The sequence below is a fragment of the Perna viridis genome, chromosome 2 (genome assembly GCF_037379345.1).
Source record: "Perna viridis isolate PV_CMFRI_1.1 ecotype Kerala chromosome 2, ASM3737934v1, whole genome shotgun sequence".
Classification (NCBI taxonomy): domain Eukaryota; kingdom Metazoa; phylum Mollusca; class Bivalvia; order Mytilida; family Mytilidae; genus Perna; species Perna viridis.
In genome coordinates, this window is record NC_142446.1 from 19,884,993 (window position 1) to 19,908,819 (window position 23,827).

General features: G+C 32.8%; 1 protein-coding gene across 6 annotated transcripts; it reads right to left on the reverse strand.

Annotated features, from left to right (window-relative positions):
- Positions 1–4,516: 4,516 nt before the first annotated feature.
- On the reverse strand, positions 4,517–23,523 carry LOC148623973 (agmatinase, mitochondrial-like). Of its 6 annotated transcripts, none has more exons than XR_015919587.1 (10): positions 22,670–22,892; positions 21,383–21,453; positions 20,373–20,490; positions 19,545–19,729; positions 18,124–18,221; positions 15,150–15,252; positions 14,572–14,716; positions 13,015–13,109; positions 7,714–9,660; positions 4,517–7,678 (listed from the first exon to the last, which is right to left on the reverse strand). XR_015919587.1 is itself a non-coding variant. In XM_088566357.1 (10 exons), the coding sequence occupies exons 3-10, from the start codon at positions 21,395–21,397 to the stop codon at positions 9,562–9,564; spliced, it is 858 nt and encodes a 285-aa protein (XP_088422483.1). In that variant the 5' UTR covers positions 21,398–21,453; positions 22,016–22,063; positions 22,724–22,848; the 3' UTR covers positions 4,517–9,561. The 6 variants fall into 6 exon arrangements, 5 of the variants coding, with proteins under 5 accessions (XP_088422483.1, XP_088422482.1, XP_088422480.1 ...); XM_088566357.1 differs by adding an exon at positions 22,016–22,063 and having other exon boundaries at positions 4,517–9,660; positions 22,724–22,848; XM_088566356.1 differs by adding an exon at positions 22,016–22,054 and having other exon boundaries at positions 4,517–9,660; positions 22,670–22,845.
- Positions 23,524–23,827: the final 304 nt, after the last annotated feature.

Sequence of the window (23,827 nt, forward strand, 5' to 3'; positions counted from 1 at the left end):
TCCTAAAGATACAAAATGTCGGGAAAATTGTACGACTTAATTGCTTTGTTTTTTTTACACATGAATGTAAGAAAAGTTCTGATACATGTTACTTCATGTAATCTATGACAGCTATGCAGATTTGTGGGACTTAAATATTTAGTACAGAAATATTCTTATTCAATGTACTATTAACTAATAGATACCACAATGTTAGTTTCTGTTAAGCTAAAATAAAAAAAAATCTTTAGAGTCCAGATTTAGAGGAACAAACCTACATTTGAATAAAGTGGGATTACAGAATCACAGCGGCACCCCTTATAAAGAAGTGCCCCAGCCCGCAGGTGTCAATTGCTGTTTAATATCACAACATTTTGTCTTCTAGCCGATGCAAACACATTCAAGACAAAACTAACTTGCTCTTTCTGTGTCCACACTTGTTTGACAATAAAAAAGAAATGGAATATCTAATAATTTGACCTTGAGGTCAAAGTTAAAAACTAAGGGTAATCAGCTATAGTATGCGACACATAATCTGCACGACACTTTGTCTTAAGTTGAGCTATCCACATGCAAAATATCAAACTCCTATCTCATTAGACAAAAAAAGTTACATTCCGGACAAGAAATTACTATGTAAAAATCAATAATTTAACCTTAAGGTCAAAGGTCATCATCAATGATACGCAACATTGCGTTTAAGATAATCTATCATCATGCAAATATCAAAAGCCTATCTAAAAAAAACAAGAGTTACAGTCGGGACAAGATTTTGGAACAGACGGACAGACAGAGCAATAGGGGCGACTGCCTGTTTTTGTGGCCGAACCCTAATAATTCTGTGATACTATTGGTTGCTGCTCTCATCTGGTGTACAAGTATGTTTGATACTTTCTTGAGAGAAAATATTCAAAGTATGGTTAATGTGGTAGTTAATTACTTCTCCATGTAAACAATTTGCCTAGACCTAAGCTTGACCCTGTGAATGAAGTGTTATATGTAGGTCATTTGACCTATTTTAGGTGGGATGTTGACAGACTCATCAATTTAAATGTGGTGGTAGCATACTTAATATCTGAGAAACCGGGTAGGACACAAAAAAATGACATTACATCGATATGATTGCAAAAATTACCAGTCAATCAAACATGAAGAATGGGTTATATGATCCCAGTTGTTCAGCATAAAAGTACATGCTTAGGTGTATCTGGCTATTAAAAAATATTGTAGGATTTCTGTTTGTAAGACCTGATATACTTAATACCATAATGAATTAAAAATTGTTTTTGAAATACAAACTAGAAGTTTACGGCAGCGCCGCTGCCGATGGCAGACGCAAAGTGATGACAATAGCTTACATACCAAGTTTCGTAAAAATCTGCCCAGTTGATTTCAGAAGAGTTGTGCTGACAAAATTTATGACAGGCACACAGACAGGCGAAAAAGAACATGTCTCTCCACCAAAGTGGAGGGAGACATAATAAAGCTACATCGTGGTATAAGTTCTAGTTGCTGAAGAAGCAAGTCGGACATTATTCAACCAGAGTCAGTCAAGCATGAAATATAGGTCAACGTTATCTCTCTTTGTGGGATGCTGACATTCTAGGGAAGAAAAGTTTTATGTTTTAAGGATGAATAAAGCTTGATATGTAGGTCAACTCGGCTTTCTTTGTTTGATAGTTATTACACACTATATGATGGTAGTGCAACTATTATCTGAGAAATCAAGTCAGATGTAATATTGTTCCTATAGCATTACAATTGACATACATGTAACTGAAAAACCATTTTACCTTGAAATATAGGTCTTGTGACTTCAATTTTGGGGACAATGTAGGCCAGTCTACGAAGGTTATATCTGTATATAGCAATTAGCAAGAAGTGACTGTGGAATTGTCAATTGTTTGTAACGGAGATTTCACGTTTGCTACTAGTCGTGGTATCACATGATGAAGACCTAGTGGAAACCATCAATTGAATTTTCGTTGTATTTTCTGCGACTTTTTGGTCGCTTGTGTTACATTTCTCCATATCCTTTCTCTTTATATTGATTGAATTCTTGTTAAATATATTGCATTAATCATCCTTTTGTTTAAGGAATATAAAAATATAAAATTAAGTATTTAAGCGTTTATTACCTGTAGAAAACACATGTGTACATATATACATAACAAGATGGAGTCTTCCAGGGAAGTGTTGTTGTCTGCTTTCTATTTATTCAGTAAACAAAAGGTATTTGAGCGTCATTAAAACGGTATATACACTATAGTACTATATGATAAAACATCCTGTAAAATTGTCCACCTAAATGTACAATACATAAGTACTCCGTAAACAGGAAGTAAGATAAAACATTCCGTAGAATATCTAAGCTCTACTGCATGTGGTTGCTGAGAAAACTGCGATGAAAATTATGTATATATCCACTATGTGTAAAATAGCCAAGTATATTTAGGTGGTATTGAACCAGTGAAGTGGGTATGGGAATTTTAATGTCAGCAATGAAATCAAGGCCACAAAATACATTGCATATCTTGACCATATCTTGATTTATATTTTCTATAAAAACTCGCATCTAACCTATTCTTCCTTTTTAAATTTATGAATGTTGATGCAAACAATCTTTGACAAAAGCGCACGAAAATAAGCATTTATTGCTTAAAGGGGAATTAGCTGTAGAACTAACTTTTATTGCTTAATACGTTACGAATTTTGTGTATACGCTTTTATCGGAACGTCACAGGACTTTTCCGTATTCTTATCCTGTTACCGGCACGCCGGTTTTGAGCTGATTGAACACTTTATTGAAAGTCGATTGAACCGGACTGGCCAGTTGGAACCGAATTATTTGACAAGCTAGAGTGAAATAGCGACCGTGGTTTTTATATACTTTTCGCTTGTAATCCAATTCACCCTTAGCCCAGTCACATGTTACAAAAAAAGAGTTCGCCTACACATTACTCATTCGTATGTCGTCATATGATTCTGTTAATTTTGAACTGGTTTTACATACTTTGATGAGATCAGTATCGGTTTGATTACTGTTTTACAAATTCTTACACGACTCTTGCTTTAAATCATTTTTGCCAGGGAACAGATCAAAACCGGAAGTCGTATTAAACCTTAGATATGCTTGACGCCGTGACGTCAGGCAATGATGGAACTTGTAATCTACGGAAGTCTGTCTCTCATATGGGATTTTCACTAATACCGTAGGAATCGTAATGTCTATTTGTGTGTGTGTTTTTGTCGTCGTTTATGATGAATCCTGTTTATTTTGTATTCATGAAATTTTATAAAGGAAACTAAGAATCAAGCAGAAGAATGTCCCTTTTTAGACGGTAAAATTATATTTGGTTTCCAACCTGAAGTATAATTTTGTCTTGGAGAATAGACAAGGTTTCAAACGCGTATTGACCCTACAATTACAAAATTACAAATTCATATAGAGCAAAAACAAGTAATGATATACACTAGACATGAAAATACGGTTAGAGAGGAGACACAAGAGACAAGCGCTCAGGGGCCAATGAATAAAACAATAAATACAGAGACAAACTTTGGCGGTAATATTTAAAGGGAAAGACAACCTTTGCACTTAGTTAGGCTCTTATGATAAATCATACCCACGTAAACAAAAATAAATAACCTTTAATTCAAAATGCGCTTTTGTAAAATGTTCAAGGCTTTGCAAATTTCGAAATCTTCGAAATATATGTAGATAGCCATCTTGCAGAACTCTCCTGTCTGGAGGAAGATCATAAGGAGACTTTATTGATTTTAACCGATAGCTTCCGATTGGCTAGTGACGTCACTAAGTCGGTTTGGTACTGATGCAAGTACTACAAATAATATGTAAACAAGGAATATTCCGTAAATATTTCTACGATCCTGTTTATCTAATCACCAAAATATGTTGTCTTGTCAAGCTTACGATTATACAAATGATAAAAGAGAAATATTCTAAGTTTTTTTGACCGGCAACATGATCATTCTTTGGAAGTAGCCATTAGATTTTCCTCTAACATACAAGTCTTCTGTTTGCAAATCCCGTTGTTCGTCAATGTTGTCTGACATTTGCTTACATGTTGTGCCTCAATCTCTTCTTCTGTTTATTTTGGGCTGAAATTATAGGGGGAAGTCCCAAATTTGCGATTTCTTCAGACATCGTAATCAATTACCTATTTACTTACACTTTACAAACGGACTTCATGACGTCAAAGCTCAACCGATCATGGTGGCACCCATAGACGCGGGAAATTCAAAAATTCCCAAATTATAAATTTCTCAATGGGTTTAATAAAATCAGTTATTTGACGAAACAAATTAAACTGAAGGATACTTATCCACGAAACAGAGACAAAAACTGGATGATAACGCTCTATGAAACATTTTCAAGTTTTTTTAGTACTGACCTTTTTATAAATTGAAATTAGAAAATATAGTTTGATTTAAAACCTTTCATAGCTTTTTTATACTTATTCCTGTTTTAACACTACTATGATGCTTAGTTTTTGTTCAAAAAGGACACGGTGCATAATTTGCAAGTTCGATTTATTTTTTAACACTCTAAATGTTTCATACATTATTTTTACTACCACTGATTTTACATGAATATATGTACTTGTACCACTACTCCATTGCACTTCATTTTGGGCACAACTACTGGTTTGGATACAATATTGTACAATATTTTGAAATTCAATTTCAGTAAAAAGTTATGCTTAAGGGTGCTTTCGTGGATCACTTTATAACCTGATATCTAAAATACGATAATGATAGAGTAAATTAGCTAAGCATAAATCTACAATTAACAAAAACAAATCATCAAAATCAGATGATTTTTTATGCACGCAATCTCTTAAAAAAATAACCTTAGGCCCCCTTGACCCTTTGTTACTCAAAAACTATAAGAACTATTCCAATACTTATTGAAAATACAATTAGGGATTTCAACCAGGAATCAAATGAAAAAATCGTACCTGAAATAAAAGAAAATGATTTTTAGGGTGTGGCCCAACTTTGGCCCCCATTGATTGAAAATGATTAATGCTATTTCAAATCTGTTAAGTATTCGCAAAACAGATTTTACAATAAACAAATTAAGAACAAAATTGTTAATATTGTATGAGGAATAAACCTTCTACATCAATTATAAATAAACACATATTTTATCCCTATTGGCCCCTTTTTGGAAGATAGAAGGGGCCAGTTACTCCAATTTTAGGTAAAAAGCTTCCTCTAGCAGCAAGTAACAATATATTATATGACATTCGGTTTACTAAAACTAACATTATCACAAGAAAGCAAACAAACAAAAATAAAATAAAATAAATAATAACAACAACAACGACAACATCATATTATATTACGACGGTTGTCGTATAACAACCCATTTTTTCACTAGCACTTAATCATGCTATCAATGTTTAAAATATTCTTCATGGTGTTATATACTGAATAACTAATAAAAACAAATATAGAATGTTTACTCCGTGTCCACATAAAGACCTTCCCCATCCACCACGCACACACACATAGACACATAAATGTAATATTTTTCTTGTTCACTTGCTTGACCTAAATTGTAATTTATCTTTTCGAATGTCAAACATGTGGTCTCCAGTAGGTTGGGGAATCAACCAGAACTTTCCACAAACGGCAATATGTGCATAGGGGTGACTTCAGGCAAAAAGTGATTCTCCAAGTCAGTAAGCATTCAATCATAATAATAGAGCTTAATATTATTAGTCAGTTGATCACCAAATAATGGACAGATTGGGAAAAATTTAGATAAGGGAACTAAAATTATTCATAAGCCAATACAGCTCATAGAATGCAGTTTACACACATATATAAGTCAAGTAAAACAAGTACAGTCAACTTTCTCTCTTTGTAGTCCCCAACAGTAAAACAAATTCCTTCATGCACATCTACATGTTTGCCCAATGTTCCAATAGCAAATCAACAAAATCAATAAAATGGTTCAGTAGGAGTTGTGCTTACCAGGTTTTAACATGTAAAGGTCTTAAGTTTTGTAATTTCCCTTTGAAATCCCTAGACAGTAACTATATTTCTTCATTAACATCTTAATATGATTCCCAATCTTTCTATACAGTTTCATCAAAATCCCTTAAATGGTTTAAGAGGAGTTGTGCTTACAAAAAATTTGGACACTCGGTTTGGCAGACAGACAGGATGAATGATTCCTTTATATTCCCCAAAACTTTGTTTGCGAGGGGTGTAAAAATATATTAACTAGAAATAGTATACAAAATATGAACACCCTACCATTTATTTGAGTAAATGGCAAACTGCGTGTTATGCTAATAGAAACCCCAAAACTAAATTTATCCAAAAATTAAAATAACAGGTGATCAATGGTGTTCTCTAATTATCATTCTAATTATTAATTCAGATAAGAAATTTCAAAAAAATACCGGTTCAAATTGACATTATCTAATAATCATTCCCTAAAAGTTTCATAGGAGATCCAGATCACTAAATACCTCTAAGCTTTAAAGTGTGACGTATTGTTATGGAAAGATATTATAATATAAAATAATTGAGAAATATATAGGCAAACAAATAATCTTATTCAGTGTCAGAGAATGAGTGACAATATCTAAATGTGCATATGATGGGTGCACTTCTAATACTAAAAAATAAATAAAGTACTGGTAAACGTAAATAGAGAAACTATGAAGATCTTGAATATTTTGATATACAAATAAATGACGCTTTACAAAAAGTGATTTGTTCAACGTGTCATAGTTTCCCTGTCCTCTTTCGTCTATCCCGGACTTGACTTTTTATGAGTAATTCGGCGGGTGTTTCTAGAAAAGCAGAGGACGCTTACTCTATCGGTGCACCTGGTAGTTTTTAGTGGAGTCCGGGTTGCTCATTTGCTTTTGTTACTTTTGTATGCATGATTTTAGTTACTCTATGTTCTTTGTTGTATATTTCTGTTTTCCATGTCTAGTCTTCGTCCCTGGATTACATTCTTTTGACAACCGCTATAACTTTGGTTCCCTTGATTACTCCTTTACATGAAGAGATCACATTAAATATAGGGCCCCGTGCAGGTCCGGGTGTCAAAAGAATAGGCCTGCAGCAGCACTAAGCTTGTCGTAAAAGGCGACTAAGTAGTGCTCAGTTGTCAGGCTATAATACGGAAAACCTGACCGCAAACCATAGTGGTGCACCGTGTTGGGAAAAATGCTACGTTCCTCGCACCTTAAAAACGAAAATAAAAAAGTAACTGAAGAGTAACTCTCCACGAAGCAGAAACTGCAGGAAAATTCTTTTCGAAACAGAGACGGATAATGGATAACTATCCACGAAACAGAGACAGAATCTGAAGGCAACTCTCCACGAAACAGAGATAGAAACTGAAGGTAACTTTCAACGAAACGGAGAAAGAAACTGAAGGTAACTCTCCAGAAAAATGAGACAGAAACTGAAGGTAACTCTCCAGAAAAATGAGACAGAAACTGAAGGTAACTCTCCAAGATGCAGAGACAGAAACTGCTGGACTATTCTGCAAGAAACAGACAGAAACTTAAGGGAAATTCTCCAGGAAACAAAAACAGATACTGAATGAAACTTTCTATAAAACAGATATTACTCTCCACCAGACAGGCAGATACTGAGGAATACCACTCTGGTATAATAATAATGGACAAAAACTGAAGGAAACCTCTTCATGAAACAGAGACAGAAACAGAAGGAAACTCTACACATAACATAGGTAGAAACTGAATGACAACTCCCTATGAAATAGAGACAGAAACTGAAGGATACCGGTAACTATTCAATTTATTTTTATTCCAATCAGGTTTACAACAACTACCAAATCAGTTTGGGCTTTCTTTAAGAACGTCAAGAAAAAAAACCATTCCAAGTTTTTTTTTTAATACTGAACTTTTTATAAATTGAAATTAGAAAATACGGTTTGGTTTAATCCCTTCCATAGTTTTTTTTATACTTATTCCTATTTAATGCTGCTATAATGCTTGGTTTTCGGTCAAAGAAGGACACGCTGCAACATTTGCAAGTTCGATTTATTTTTTTAACATTTTAAACATTTCATACATACAATTAGGGATTTCCACCAGGAATCAAATGAAAAAAAATAGCACCTGAAATAAACAACTTTGTACCCCCTCCTATTGATTGAAAATTTTAAATGCTATTTCAAATCTGTTAAATGTTGCTAAAACAGATTTTATAATTAACAAATTAAAAACAGAATTGATAAAATTGAATGACAAATAAACCTTCTAAATAAATTATAAATACACATTTTACCCCCCTTTGGCCCCTTTTTGCAGAATGGCATGGGTCAGTCACCTCATTTTAAATTAAAAGCTTTCTCTAGCAGCAACTAAAAATATATCAAAATTTATGACATTCAAAAAAAAAGATCAACAACAACAACAGTGCCAACGACGCAATCAACGATGACAACATCATATCATATTACGACCACTACTTTTAATCTCGTATAATAACAACCCATTTTTGACTAGCACTTAATCAAGTTATCAATTCTTAAAATATTATTCATTATGTTATATTCTTAATTACAAAATAAATCGTTAGTAACTGATAGATCTGAAATTTTTCAGTTTATTCTTTTCTAACAGTAATGGGATCAAAGAGTAATCAAGGGAACCAAGGTTATAGCGGTAATCAAAAGAATGTAATCCAGGGACAAAGACCTGACATGGAAAACAGACATACACAACAAAGAACATAAAGTAACTAAAATCATACATCAAAAGTAACAAAAGTAAATGAGCAACTCGGACTCCACTAAAAACTGAGAGCATGGACCAGGTGCACCGGTAGGGTAAGCGTCCTCTGCTTTTCTAGAAACACCCGCCGAGTTGCTCATAAAAAGTCAAGTCCGGGGTAGACAAACGAGGAAAGGAAAACTATGACCCGTTGAATAAATCAGTTTTCATGGTGTTGTAGCAACCTTGTTCAATCTTGTAGCAACATAACCCTGTTCCAGAAGCCGATTTGTTAGAGTTCTAGCGCGATACAAAAAGTCTGCGTAGTTTCGGCAAGCTCTGGCATAACGTATGAGTTGTGACATGAACACTCCATACGCAGGAGCCGAAGGGATGTTGCCATAGACAAAAGGAAAGTTGACAATTCTGAATGAAAAGTCATCACGTTAGTCGTAAAGTTTGGTCGATAGTTTTCCTTTACCATCGATTTCTAAGTGTAGGTCAAGATATGAGGCTGACTTCACAGTGTCTGTAGTATCCTTATCTAATTTGTTGTTTCCTGAAAATTTAACCTTGAAACAATAGTAACAAAATATCTGCATATAAAGTTATTTGACGTGCTTGTAATATCAATGCCGCAATACCAGTCAATCATATAATCTACATAAATGCATATAGTAAAAAATATTTACTCAAAATATTCTCTTAGAAAATACATGTATAAGAATTACATTAAAAGAAAAACATTTCTGATCAAACCGAACTATAAAATCACAAATAGTTGTTTAGTTTACATTCAAGACCTATACAGTAGTATAGATCCTTCTAGTGACAGCAGGAGTCATTACATATACTTCACACCTGGAAGAACACATAACATCTCAAACAGCAAGTTGGCACCAACTAGGGCTGTCATGCCTGTAGTATCATAAGGTGGCGAAACCTGTAATATATTTAAATATATACATTGTACTTATATTGGCCAATAAAAGGTTTATATACCAACCAATTATCCATACTTACCTGCTACTTTCATAACAATGTGATAAACATTATCAGCGACTATTCAAAGCGAATTTGTTCTAGAACTACATTAAATGAGTACTTGTAGAAGTTGTTTTATAATACAACGGTCTTTCTTTGGCAAAAAAATACAGGTGTGGAACATAACAATAAAGAACCAGTATGCTGAATGCAGTAACAACTTTTTTTCAATTTGGCTTCTGGAGCAGGATTATGTTGTTACAAAATTGAAGTCACCACTACAGAAGTTTGCCTCTTTTATCTACATGTACTCCAACATTGACAGTGTATGAGCACTTTGGCGGGTGTTTCTAGAAAAGCAGAGGATGCTTACCTATGAGTGCACCTGGTCCATGCTCCAAGTTTTTGAAGGAGTTCAAGTTGCTCTTGTTTACGTTCCTTTGTACGCGTTATTTTGGTTATTTCATATTCTTTGTTACCGGGTTGTGTGTCTGTTTTTCCTGTCTGGTATTTATCAATGGATAATATTGATTTTATTTCTGCTCGAATGTTGGTTCTCTTGATTAATCAAGACTCTAAACAGACAAAAATCACCAAGAACTTGTTGGTATGTGTTTAACTGAATAACCAATAAAAAACAAATAGACAATGATTACTCGTTGTCCACATATTGTCCACCTTCCCCATTCACTGCGCACACACACACACACACACACACACACACACACATATAAATGTTATTTTTTTCTTGTTCAACTTGCAAGACCTAAATTGTAATCTATCTTCTTGAGTGTCAAACATGTGGTCTCCAGTAGGTTTGACAATCAACCAGAACTTTTCACAAATGGCAAAATGTGCATAGGAGTGGCCTAGGGGAGAAAAATGAATCTCCACGTCAGTTAGCATTCAATCTTAATGATAGAGCTTAATATTATTAGTGCTAATGATAAGTTTCGTAAATAATGCAAATTTTGGGTCAGTTTCCTACACTGATTTTGGAGTGGTGATGCGATGTTTGGTACAGTTAAGACTTTGATAGCTATGACTTCTCTGTTGTTTGCTCTAAGCAGTATTGTAGTTCTGTCATGATTTCTAATATCCTTGGCTTTGTCTCCAAACCATGTGATATTCAATTACTCTGTTCCTTCTATTTTATGGCATTAAGTTTGTTTGCTAGCTTTTTCGGAGATTAATGAACCTTGAACACCCTCGTCGAAAAGTATATTTGCTTCGGCTTGATTCTTGTCAAATGTGACTTCTGCTATGGCTGTTTTTAACAGAAGAATAGCTGTTTCTAATGTAGCTGATGTATAATACATTGAAGTTTTACTTTTGTCTCCTTTGTTTTCACATTCTGATTTTATGTTCTTTCCCTTTTGACAAAGCGATGTATGGTGTCTACGATGGCAATTCCTACAGTCGTATCTAGATTTAAACTCTGATACTTTGTATGCACCGAAACAATTGAAGCATCACTTCTTTTATTTTATGAATGTGACTCTCTGCTCATTGTATGTGATGTCTCTACAGTCCAATGATGGTTGTGCACAGTATACACATTTCTTTTGATTAATGGTTTTGTTCATTTACGAATTTTGAGGTTTTGCATGTGCTATTTTTGTCATAATTCTTACTGACGCCAGCAACGAAATTTGCTGTATAAGTAACTATACGACTTGAGTAACTGTAGTCAGTCTTACCCGACTCTTGAATTGCCAGTTCCCTGGAAATCGAATCTCTGAGTTTTGCTATCATCCAGTTGTGGCTACCATTTTCTCTAGTTATATTTATTCTAAAATACTGAGGTAATTTACTTAGCATGACGGGATCAACAGTGAACCGAATATTTCCTGACATTGTCCTAGCGATTCAAGTCCTCTGATGTATGCCTCAGATTTTTTGTAAAATGATCTAATATTTTCTAAACACTCGTCAGGAGATGACATATCTAATAGAGCTCTTACGTATGCATTTGTTACTTTGTGAGTTTGACCATAACGATTTGTCAAAAGTTATACAGTTTTGTTATAATTGTGATTTGTCATGGTAAGTCTTGAAATTACACTGGCTGCCTCTGACTTCAATGACGATTTCAAGTATGAGATTTTCTGAATATCTGTGAGCGTGTGGTTCTTGTGAATTGTGAATTCAAATGATTCCCAAAAATAATGCATTTCTAACATATATCGCCGTGAAACTCGGGTAACGTTAGCTTTGGTAGTCTATGATTTTGACTTGCCTGTAAACTTGATTGCAATATTTCTTGACCTGAACGTGCATATGAATTTGGATATGGTACTCGGGTGCGGTGCTGCGTAATGCCGACGTTAAAAAGTCCCGCAATTCTCAACAGATGTATTGTAATGGAAAGATATTATATGATCTTATTCAGTGTCAGAGAATAAGTTTGATGTAATGTCTTAAATATAGCCACTACATAAATGTGCATATGATGGGTACACTTCTAATGATAAAAAAATAAACTACTTGTAAACGTCCTTGAATGTTTCGAAAATAGAAAAACTATGAAGATCTTGAAAATTTTGATATACAAATAAATGACCTATGCATAAAGAGATTACATGAAATACAGGAATATCTTTTTTGAAGAATCCTACTGGGATTTAAACTTTTCGCTCAAAGCATTTCCCAATTCTCCAATTGTTTGGTGATTCATTGACTATTTGGTTTGATAACAGAAGATTTTTTCAAAATAAAAATCCTCAAGGTAGTGGTCAGGGAGTTTGAAATGTTATTTGACAGATAAAAGTGGGTTTTTTTTAATTAGCTCCTACGGCTGATTAAACTTTGCAAAGAAATATATTACTACAATATAAATAGTCACATGTTGATGAAGTAACAGAAGTTTTTTGGCACAGATAGTGTATGCAAAAGCACTGCATCTGGTCTTTCCAATATTCAGCGTTACACAGAATTGTTGGGCACAGATTGTGTATGCACAAGCATCGTATCTGGTCTTCTAAATACTGAGTGTTATACAGAATTGTTAAGTTTACTACAATTATTTTGTCAAGACTTTATTTTTGGATCTTGAATTTTCATAAGTATTTGGTCCTAATGCTACTGGTAAGAGATTATTCCTGGAAACGTGTGTACAACATAATGCAGTTTGCAATATTTATATGGTTGGTATTTATTTGTCCTTTTCATTGCCTTGCATTTCAATATCTAAATCTAAATGCATGTTTATATAACTGTTTCATACAATGCAAAGTGTGCAGACATGTAGCTGTGGTCAGTACAATGCTAAAATAATCTTGTATGACAGTGACTATGTTAGAGCAATGCATACCTCCACTAAATCTCCTCCTACAATGTTAAGTCCTTTACAACCTCTGACAATCTCTAGCCCCTGGACACTTGTCAACCCTCCAACTTCTGGGGTACCTGTATAATATACAACTTATGTAACTATTTGAAGGGATCATTACAGTGCAATCTTACTTTAATTCATGTAAGATAAAAAAAGCCTCACTGGATATTTCAAGCAATGCATATTGCATTAGAAAATTTGTTACAGTAAGCTTGAGATTATTTTATCTTTTTTTTAAGACAATATATTCATACCCTGAGGATTTGCAGAATATTGATTTTTTAAAAGATTCTCGTTCCCCAACCTGTAGAGTTTGCTACAGTCAATTCATAAATGTTTATATAAAAAAGCATCGACCTTTTTAATCCTAAGGGGGACAGGGGACTTGTTCTCAGACAAGATTTTTTTTTTTGCTCCATCACAATTTTTTTTTAAACTAAGTAAAATACTACGAATTTCTGTCATGATTGGATAAAATCTCAGTTTCATAAGGAAAAAGCATAACATCACATTTTTTCTGTAAAATGTTGAATTTTATAGCATGGGAGAATACCTCCATCATTTTCCACAAATGTCTTGGTGATATTAAATTCCAATTTCGTAAATTGTCTGTTTTATCCCATATGCCCTTGATTGGATTAGATTTTATGATAAATAAAGACAAGAGAGTGTGGGAACTCATCCTAACTTGAAAATGCCCACTAAAAGGAAAATGATTTTAGGACTCTGTGATATGAGCATATTGATTGCTATTAATTTTGGGTCTATGAAAAAACATTTGTGCCCAATAGTGTTAAAAACTGATTTTATAGGTACATGTACTTTTTTGTCTTGTGTGGTTCACTGTGAATGTAATTATTACACAGCAAATAAGCATAAGTAAATCAGTGGACAAAAACAATGTGGGATGCACCTAACGACTCATACACATACAACATATCACCCAAAATGAAAATAAAACTAAAAGAGTACATACAGAAAAGATAACAATACAGTATGAACTCAATTAAAACAGTGAAACAACTTCTCATTAAGGGTTGGAAGTTTCTGCTTCCTGCATGACATCAGCCACACTACTTACAACGCACCGACCATTTTTATACTTAGAGGAAGGGGCTGGGATTATTAAAAAAACAATAATATTATTTCAAATTAGAGAAAAAAATAATGTTTTTACTCAGCCATGGACAAAAAAAAATGAGATTCAATATTTCCCCATTACTTAACAATGTAGATTTTCAAATAAATAGTTTTAAGTAAGGCTGCTCCTGAAAAAAAATTCCAGCTCCCCCAACACCCCAGTATAAAAATGGTTGGTGCTTTACAGGTCAAGTTAGCTGAAAGAGGTATACTGTCTATGACAGAAGGAGGCTGTTTCTGTTATATGAATACACTATATCTGCCAATAATGTTAAGGTAACAAACTTAATTTTTTTGGAGAGATCTCAATTTATAGGCAATATATACTTGTCCAAGGATTTATGATAAATATAAAATGTATAGGTGAACTTGTGAAGTTTATGTTAAAAGGATTACCTGTTCCTGGGGCAAAGCAAGGATCCAGTCCATCAATATCGAAGGAAATATAAACTGGATGTTTGCCCATCATTTGGCGTACTTCTTCCATCAACGGAGATAATGATTTGTACCAACACTCATGTGCTAATACACAACGAAAACCCTAAAATGCATGAAATTAGAACCTACTAATATTACAATTGTCAAATGAATGAGAAATTTCAAATAATAGCCATTTGATGGACAAATAGGTCACTAAATGGTATTTTCAGCCTTAGAGTTTTTCAAAACAGTATGATGATGTTGCTAAATGTATCATCCGTAATTGCTATGGTTTTATATCATGGTTTATAAAATTTTAAGGTTTACGAGGACAACAAATAGAAAACATTTGACATAGTTTGTCTTTATCCCGGTAATGTCCTAAAACTTTTCTGACATTTCCAACAGCAGAAAAATGTGGTAGTTAAGTTATACCATATACCTATAGTATATACATGTACTTATTCATTTAAAATACAAAAGGGTATAACAAGCTGTGTTATGATTATTGATTATAAAAACAGAACTATTATGAAATTAGCTGATGATCTGACCTGTTGTTTAGCCCAATCATAATCACTTGTACTGTAACCACTGCCTCTCAACCCTATCTGTATGACTTTATCACCATCTAAACAGCCTTCCTCTACTGCTCGCCTACAAAAACACATGATAATGGTGTTCCAAAAAATTTACATTTATAACTACTACAGGCTCATAAGACACTCAATCACTCACCTGAACATCATAACCAACTAATGATATATAAAAATAGATAATTAGATATGATTGACAATGAGACAGTCATCCACCAAAAGTCAAGCAACAATTAAACTTCTACAGGTCACCACTCTGTCTTCAATGATGGGCAAAACCCTTACCATAAAGCAAGCTGTAAACGGCTCCAAAATAAGTCCACTGAGCATCAGAAGTGCTTCATGGTCAAAGGTTATTATTGCAGATAATACTGTAAATTGCCAAATTATTTAACATCTATACAGGATTTGAACTTTTATAATTGTGCATTTACAAGCTAACCTCTTTTGGTCCTGTTTGATTGAACAAAATAGTCACAAGAGGCTCTATTAACTGCTGACTGGCTAATTGTTCAAAGTCCAAAACCTCTTAAATTCAAAATATACCAGTTTTATATATTGTAAATTTCGATATACTGTACACATGTTTCAAGGAGTAACCTCTCATCAGCAGCATTAAAGTCAAATATGTAGGAAGACCATATTCAAAATATTAGTTGTATACAAGAAGAACTCATAACCAAATCTATCGAAAGAGAAAGTCAAATCCATCACCGAGATGTTCTACCATATGCAATGCAAGGAAAGAAGCCTCGGTGTTTTACGTATTTTTAAATTTGTAATACTGCAAAATTTCATAAAAAGGGGTAGATAATATGTGACATTATTCAGGGTCAGACAAGTCTGACTACGGGGTTGGTGAATACCCACGTGGACCTCAGGTCCACCAGCAGTGGTATCGACCCAATGGTTCTTAAATGCAAAATATACCAGTTTTATATATTGTAAATTTCGATATGCTGTACACGTGTTTCAAGGAGTAACCTCTCATCAGCAACATTAAAATCAAATATGTAGGAAGACCATAATCAAAATATTAGTTGTATACAAGAAGTACTCATAACCAAATATATCGAACGAGGAAGTCAAATCCATCACCGAGAGGTTCTACCATATGCAATGCGAGGAATGAAGCCTCGATGTTTTACGTATTTTTAAATTTGGAATACTGCAAAATTTCATAAAAAGGGGTACATATACCAATGTTTTGATAGAACACTGAACACAGAAATCATTGCAATATTTTATTTTACTAGTGCTAATTTCAATTTAATCTTACATGTATATATAAATTTATAAAATTTATATATGTAGATCTATAAATTGGTATTTTTGGTATTTCATTAATGTAGTAAAATTAGTTGTTTTTTTTTTTTTTGCCTTTGTTTCTTTTTTACCAATGGCCTTTTTTTATTATTTCTGATGTTCATCAACTGTTTTTTTAATTAATTTATTGATACTATAAGTAATTACTGAGCTGAACAAAATTCAAATGAAAACAATTGATCAGCTACTATGAGCACTTTGATAACAACATAATTCAAAGTCAAAGAAGCTCATTCCAATATTTGAAAACTTACAAAAAGAGAAGAGATAATGATAATGTGCATATACAGCAAGAAACAATATTTTTATGAAAGCAACCATGAAAGTCAGCACAACAAAGCAGTTTCAACACCACAATTGTGAAGGTTCATATACCCTTTATAATAAACAGTCAAGTTTCAAAAAGTATGAAGCTATACTTCCAAAATGGACCCAGTTGCCAGACTGAAGCTAGTATAGTAGATTCCATGTTTATAAAAACTTAACACTTTAGTAATAACTTCATAAAACTAATACATTCCTAATACTATGCATATAAACTTTTAAAGAATTTAACCTCATTAAATTCATTGGTAAATTCACATTTGTAAATTTTAAGATAAGTTTTTGGCTTTTCATTAGCACCTGAATTTTTATGTATACTAAGACATAAAGTAAAACATTTTTTCTGAAAAAAAAATAATAAGTACATGCAAAATAATTTTCTTAATTTCTAATTTTTTATAAAAATCATAACTTGACAAATATTCAAAAATTTTAAACTTTTCATTAGAGAAAACATATTGATTTTATGATTCTTTAAAACATTGATTGTCAATGTCAATTTTTTATTTCTAATTACTACGAATTATGGTTGACTTATTATATTCTGCCTAAAAAGAATGTGGTACCATGGGCAATCTTAAGTATCACAACTAAATGAAGTACCATGGCCTAACTTGTATCACATCTTTATGGAGAATCATGGGTAATTTTAATTACCATACCATGGGCAGTCTTTTGTATCATACCTAAATAGAGTACCATGGACAACTTTTTGTATCACACCTTAAATGGAGTACCATGGGCAATCCATTATTTTATACCTAAATGGAGTACCATGGACAGTATTTGGATCATAACATTATGTAGTACCATAAGCAATCTATTATATCATACCTAAATGGAGCACCACTGGCAATCTATGTTATCAAACCTAAATGAAGTACCATGGACATTTTTGTATCATACCTTAAAAGGAGTACCATGGGCATTTCAATATTTTATACCTAAATGGAGTTCCATTGGACAATATTTGGATCACACCTCAATGATATAGCATGGGCAATGTATTGTATCATACCTAAACAGAGCTCCATTGGAAATCTATAGTATTATACCTGAAAGAAGTACCATAGGCAATCTATTGTATCACACCTAAGTAGAATACCATGGGCAATCATTTGCATTACACCAAAATGGAGTACTACGGCAATATTTTTTATCATACCTAAATGGAGTACCATGGGCAACCTTTTGTATCCTACCAAAATGAAGTACATGTACCATGGGCAATCTTTTGTATCACACCTAAGTGGAGTACCATGGGCAATCTTATGTATCATACCTAAATGGAGTACCATGGGCAATCTTTTCACCTAACATTAAATCATTAGTATCAGAATGTGCGTCGATATGTACCATTCCAACTGGTCCATGTTTTTCCTGTACAAATAATGGTAGTTATTATCAGTTTAAGGATTAAATAGTGGGATATGATTTGATTTGTATCAAAATCTTTTTCAAAAACTATTTCATTCCTTTCTGTGAAGGTTGAATTAATTGAAAGGAGCACAAAATAACACATAAGTAACGTTTTGACACAAAAAAAAAATCAAAAACTACAATATTTTTTTAATACACACTTGACAAGCTGTATATGACATAAATTTAATTTAACCTGAAAGTTAAGTTTCCAACCCAGTAATTGCATCTCAACTGAAAATTAAGACATCATAAAAAGTATCCTTTGCGCTTAATTTAAAAAAAACAATATTGGTCATGAATATAACTTCTATATCAACTTTTTTTTTTTTTTTTGTTTTTCTTATATTTGTGAAATTATTGACAGAGTTGCCTTATAGCAAAAACACTTGTTTCAAAAAGAAATATATGTACCTCCTCTTATCTTTTAAACAAGTGGCAATGCCTCGTTACCAGCAATCCTTTGATTTTATTTTGGGTTCAGTAATAAATTTGCTAATAGTTTGCTTGATACCAAACCAGGTCTTATTATCCATACACCTTTATTTGGAAGTTATTTTTACTTTCAGAAATACATACAGACATTTTTTGTTTTTGTTTTTGCAATTAATCACAATTTGTCTATAAACGTATGTATAATTGTTTTGCATACATTGTATTTGATACGATGAAAATATTTAATATTTTATTGAATAAATAATTTTAATTATTATTACTAATATTTTTATTGTTTGGAATTCTAAGGAATTTTTGTTATGTCCCTTTTCTGCCCTTAATAATCAAACTCCTAGGTTGATAATGCAAAGACTCAATCCCAACTTTCTTTTCATGTTATGGAACCTTTTGATAAATTCCATAGATTCATACATGTATGCCTTACACAAAAATTTTCATTTTTAGAACTATTTGGCTCATTAGTCCCTAATCATTTGGGTCATTATAGTTAAGTTATATCATGCTTGGTCCTTACTGATAACACCAATAACCCCTAAATTATTACCAACCTTCCTTTTGTGGAATGGGATCTTGCTCTTAAACTTTATAAAGATACATCAACTAATCTCCAAGTTATCCGACAACAAAAACAAAGTGTCTATGGATACTAAAAATGATGTTGATGACAACAGAGGCATACCTTTGTAAAATTGTGAAATGTTCGTTGTAGTAAAAAAAAACAATATGTTCCCTCCTTTTGATGGGTCAACTTAAAAAATTGTGATAAAACAATGTACAACACACAGTATTGAAAGAAAAAACTGACAACTACAAGAAAACAAACTGTACCTTGATAGCTTGCAATATAGGGTAAGTCATTGTATGGTCACCCCCTAAAGCAAGGGGAATACACCCTGTCTGTAATATCTGATTAAAGTGTTTCCTTATGTCTTCACAGGCTTTTGGTAAGTTGTAAAGATTCAAATTCACATCACCAACATCAGCTACTTGGAAAGACTCAAAAGGAGAAGCACCTTAAAAATCAAACAAATGTATGACTTAGGATGCAACCATTTGATATTTAAGGGAGGATCAAGTTTTCAATCCTGCCTTTTTAAATTGTGAAAAAAAAACTTCCTTCAGGCTATCCTGGCTATTTATTTCTTGAAAATATCAATCCTGTCTTTTTATTTCAATTTTTATCATATTCCTCACATTAATATCAAATGGTAGTTCCCTTATGATAGCGAAATTTTTATTTTTATTAACAGACTTGGAAAATAATGCAGATTTCAAATTTATTATGCATTGAGCTTCTAAAAAACTTTCTGTGGGAACTATCCACCAGGAATTTTGATAGTCATGTTATTCAACAAAATTATTGGAATTTTTTTTGTTGAAAACTGTTAAAGAATTAACTGTACATTCAGCTTAATTTTTTTTAAAATACTGTATGCGCTATCATAAATTGAAGTTAGAATGTACTACTTTGAAAATATAAGAGCATTGTGTTATTTTCATGTGAAGCTACATGTAATTGCACCTTAACAGTCAGCATTGTCCCAATTTTTTTCTTTTTTTGTGTGTGTAAAATCAATCATTTAAAATTAATAACAAACAACTAGTTATTCTGCACAAAAGTGTGTTAATAGTTGGTGTTGCAGTTTCACAAAATACCTGTAGCTGTGTTACATTTCCTTATAAGAGCTGATTCTGTTCTGATTTGTCTTGGTCCAAATCTGGTACCAGATCTGTTAGATGTTCCAATGTCCAGTGGTACTCCAACAAAACATGCCTGCAGTCCTAAGATGTATGTATATCTTACATGTATAGACTTATTGAGATGTCATATAAACTGTACAATACTACAGTAATACACTTTATGAGATACATGTATCTATAATTTATTATAGATACCTTTTTAAAAATACAAGATTTCTCAAAAGGGCCAGTGGCCTGGAATGCATAAGTCAAATGTATAGTGTACGTATAGTTGGTGTGAATAAAGCGTGAAGTACATTCACTTTCTTTTGTACCTTCATATTGTTAGCAATGCTAACATCAGTATATCTTGGACATGTAAATAAAATTGTTAAACTTGACTACTGACTTGTTAAATTGTATGTTATTCTGAGTTACACAACTTTTAAAAAACACTTCAATGTTTATTTCTGGGGGTTATGAGATATAAATTCTTGATAATGCAATAAAATCTCTGCATAAAAGCATTTTGTCTTTTTTTTTCATTTGCCCACATCTTTTACCTGAGGTCTAAAAAGTTACCTGTGTTTCTGCTCAATCTACAAAACTTTTTTTTTTGTTCCTAAACCCTTAAGGGTTTTTTTACCATTTTTGACAAGCACTATTAAAGTCGGAATGTGTTTACTACACAAACCATTAAAAACAAATTTGAAAAAATAAAAAATATAAAGGTTTTTACTACTTAGGTACATTTGCACCTACACTGTACAGATCCTAGTTTTATAGCATGTTAATACATGTACATAGTTCCAGATAATGACATTTGGTGAGATATTTTTTAAATCTGACTATAATGCCTCAAATGGAGGTAACCAAGCAAAATAATCAAAGTACTGCCAGCACTAGCAGTTTTTGATTCTTTAGAAAATTGTAGCATGAACAAAATTTTGGAGATTAGATGATGTAAAATAAAACTGTGATCATACCTTTGCATTTTTCATATATAATATCAAGAGTCCCTCAAATCTTGAGTTGATGGGAAGACTAGATCTCAAATCTATTTGCAGAAATAATAGAATATTATTGAGCTGAATAATTGCCAGAAACTTATTTACTGGTTAAAAAAATGTATTGAATGATATAAAAGGAATTACATTTGGACCATATTTTTGTGTAGTGTTCAGAAATGGTAGGGAAGTTCCAGTGATAGACCAGCAACATAAAGTATTTTGATCCTGAAGGATCAAAAACCCAAAAATTAGCCTCCCAAGATGGCATAATAACAAGTGCCACGAAGCAGTGTGAGCTCTACCGTTATTTCGTGTACTTTCTAAATTTCCCTTAAGGTTCCCCAATATACTAACAAAAAAAAGTCATGTTCCGGAAATAACAAAGAGTGACTGTCCTTACGGGGAAATTCATCATTTCTTAAAATCTTAATTTCTTTAAATCATTTTTGATTGAAAATAATAAAAAAATACAGGTTAAAATTATGTTTCAGTAAAAATAAATTCATTTTTGCTGATAGTTTTCAAGTCTTTTTCTAATTTGTTTTACTTATTTAAAGAAGTGAATGCTATGTTTATAACACACTTCGGGAAACATGTGGATGTACATACATGTATCTCTGCTGTTCTACTGTTGCTGTTGTCAAGAACCTAACAAACCTCGGAAAAAAATATAACTGATTATATTATCAAAATCAAAGCATAGCTTTTCTAAGATAGGAAAGGAAATCATTTTCTTGTTTGGAATTTGCAGCTGTCATCTGAATTTTGTTTACGTTACATGATATGTGTAAAATATTCCCACCATCTGTGGAAAACTGTAATATTTCCACTATCTGTACAGATTGATCTGACAGGCCAAAACTGAAATGGATGATGCCAGAGATGCTCTTAAGGGATAAAAAATGTAAAGTATTGCAAAGTGCTATAAAGTTATTGACCATTTTGAGAGCGAGGGAAAAGAGATGGGGTTTGAATTTTGGGGAATTTTAAGTTATTCATTAATTTGAAAAAAAAAAAAACATTAATTAACAAGGCAGCTTTTCAAATAGAAATATTGATTTGCTTGCTGCTTAAATATAAATAAAAACATTGCACTTGCGAAAGCAACAATTTTATCCGGGTCGACTCCACCGACCCCCCCTTTGCAATATCCTTTATATTTTTTACAAGTCTCGCACAGAGTGTGGTGTAAAATGTATGGTAAAGCTCACGGTACTGGCTGATTTAGGCAATGCCTACACCATATTAATTTGGACTACTTACATAGGTATTTTTTTCTTGGTCTGAATCTTGTCAGAGAAGTACATGTATCTTTACCTTCTGCCGTTGTTTGTATCGGTAAACGCATCATTGAGGCTATTCCACCTGCTCTTGGCATATCGTGTCCAGACAAAGGTTCGTTGAATTTGCGAAGAGGTGTGCATGTTTGCAAAAATCGTTTGTTTTTACCACAAATATTAGCCGACGTTCTAAATATTGAACCCATTTTTATTATTTTTTTTTTAGTGTAGCGGACGGAATATCCCGGTTCCCGGGACTACGTTCCAGGTATTAGCTACTAGCAATACACTCTCACGCAATATTACTATTAAGGCTTGGGTATAGTAAAGCACAATAAACAAAACAAGACGAAAAACAGTGAGGTCAATAAACGCTGTCATATGTGTGTAACATACTGAATATTGCGATCGGGAACCAGTCTGCGGACGGAAGTGGGTAGGGACTATAAATGTGTAACCCCTACCCGTACCCAAAGGAAAATGATATATATTTTTCTGATATTTCGAATGTGTAACCGGAAGTTACCGTACCTAACTATTTATTGACTATTTCTCACTTTCCTGTCCGAATTTTAAGTTTTTCTAAAATTATTAAGAGGTTAAAACTTCATCTTATGACTTAAGACAAAGTTTTGAAAGATTTGATATTGTTTTTAAAAAAAAGAAGTGATTGAGTTTGAATTCCGTAACGTGCCTAGCGTCAATCCCCGTACCAGCAAATAATGGATACCATCTTATCCAGAATGAAAAACGAAATCTCATAAACAGAATCTGATGCGATATTAATTATTGTCAACGAAAATTTTTGATATATTGTGACTTTTTAATGTCATATAAGCCATAATTTAGTACAGATAACAAAAATACCGGACTTTGATTTTGGGTACGGGAATTTCGGGTTACATATTTCAGACCTTTTGAAAACAGAAAATCGAATAAAATCTATTTTTTCGACTAACATTTAAAAAAAAACATTAATTCTAGCTCCTAACCATCATGTCATTTTGTATATGTGTACCAACTTTCAGCTGGTATATAATAGTTTTATTGAATCAATTTACATATTTTTTAAAAAATCCTAAAAATATGCACTTCACTGTAAAAGTCTATGGGAAAATTAATAAGATACTGAGACCATAAC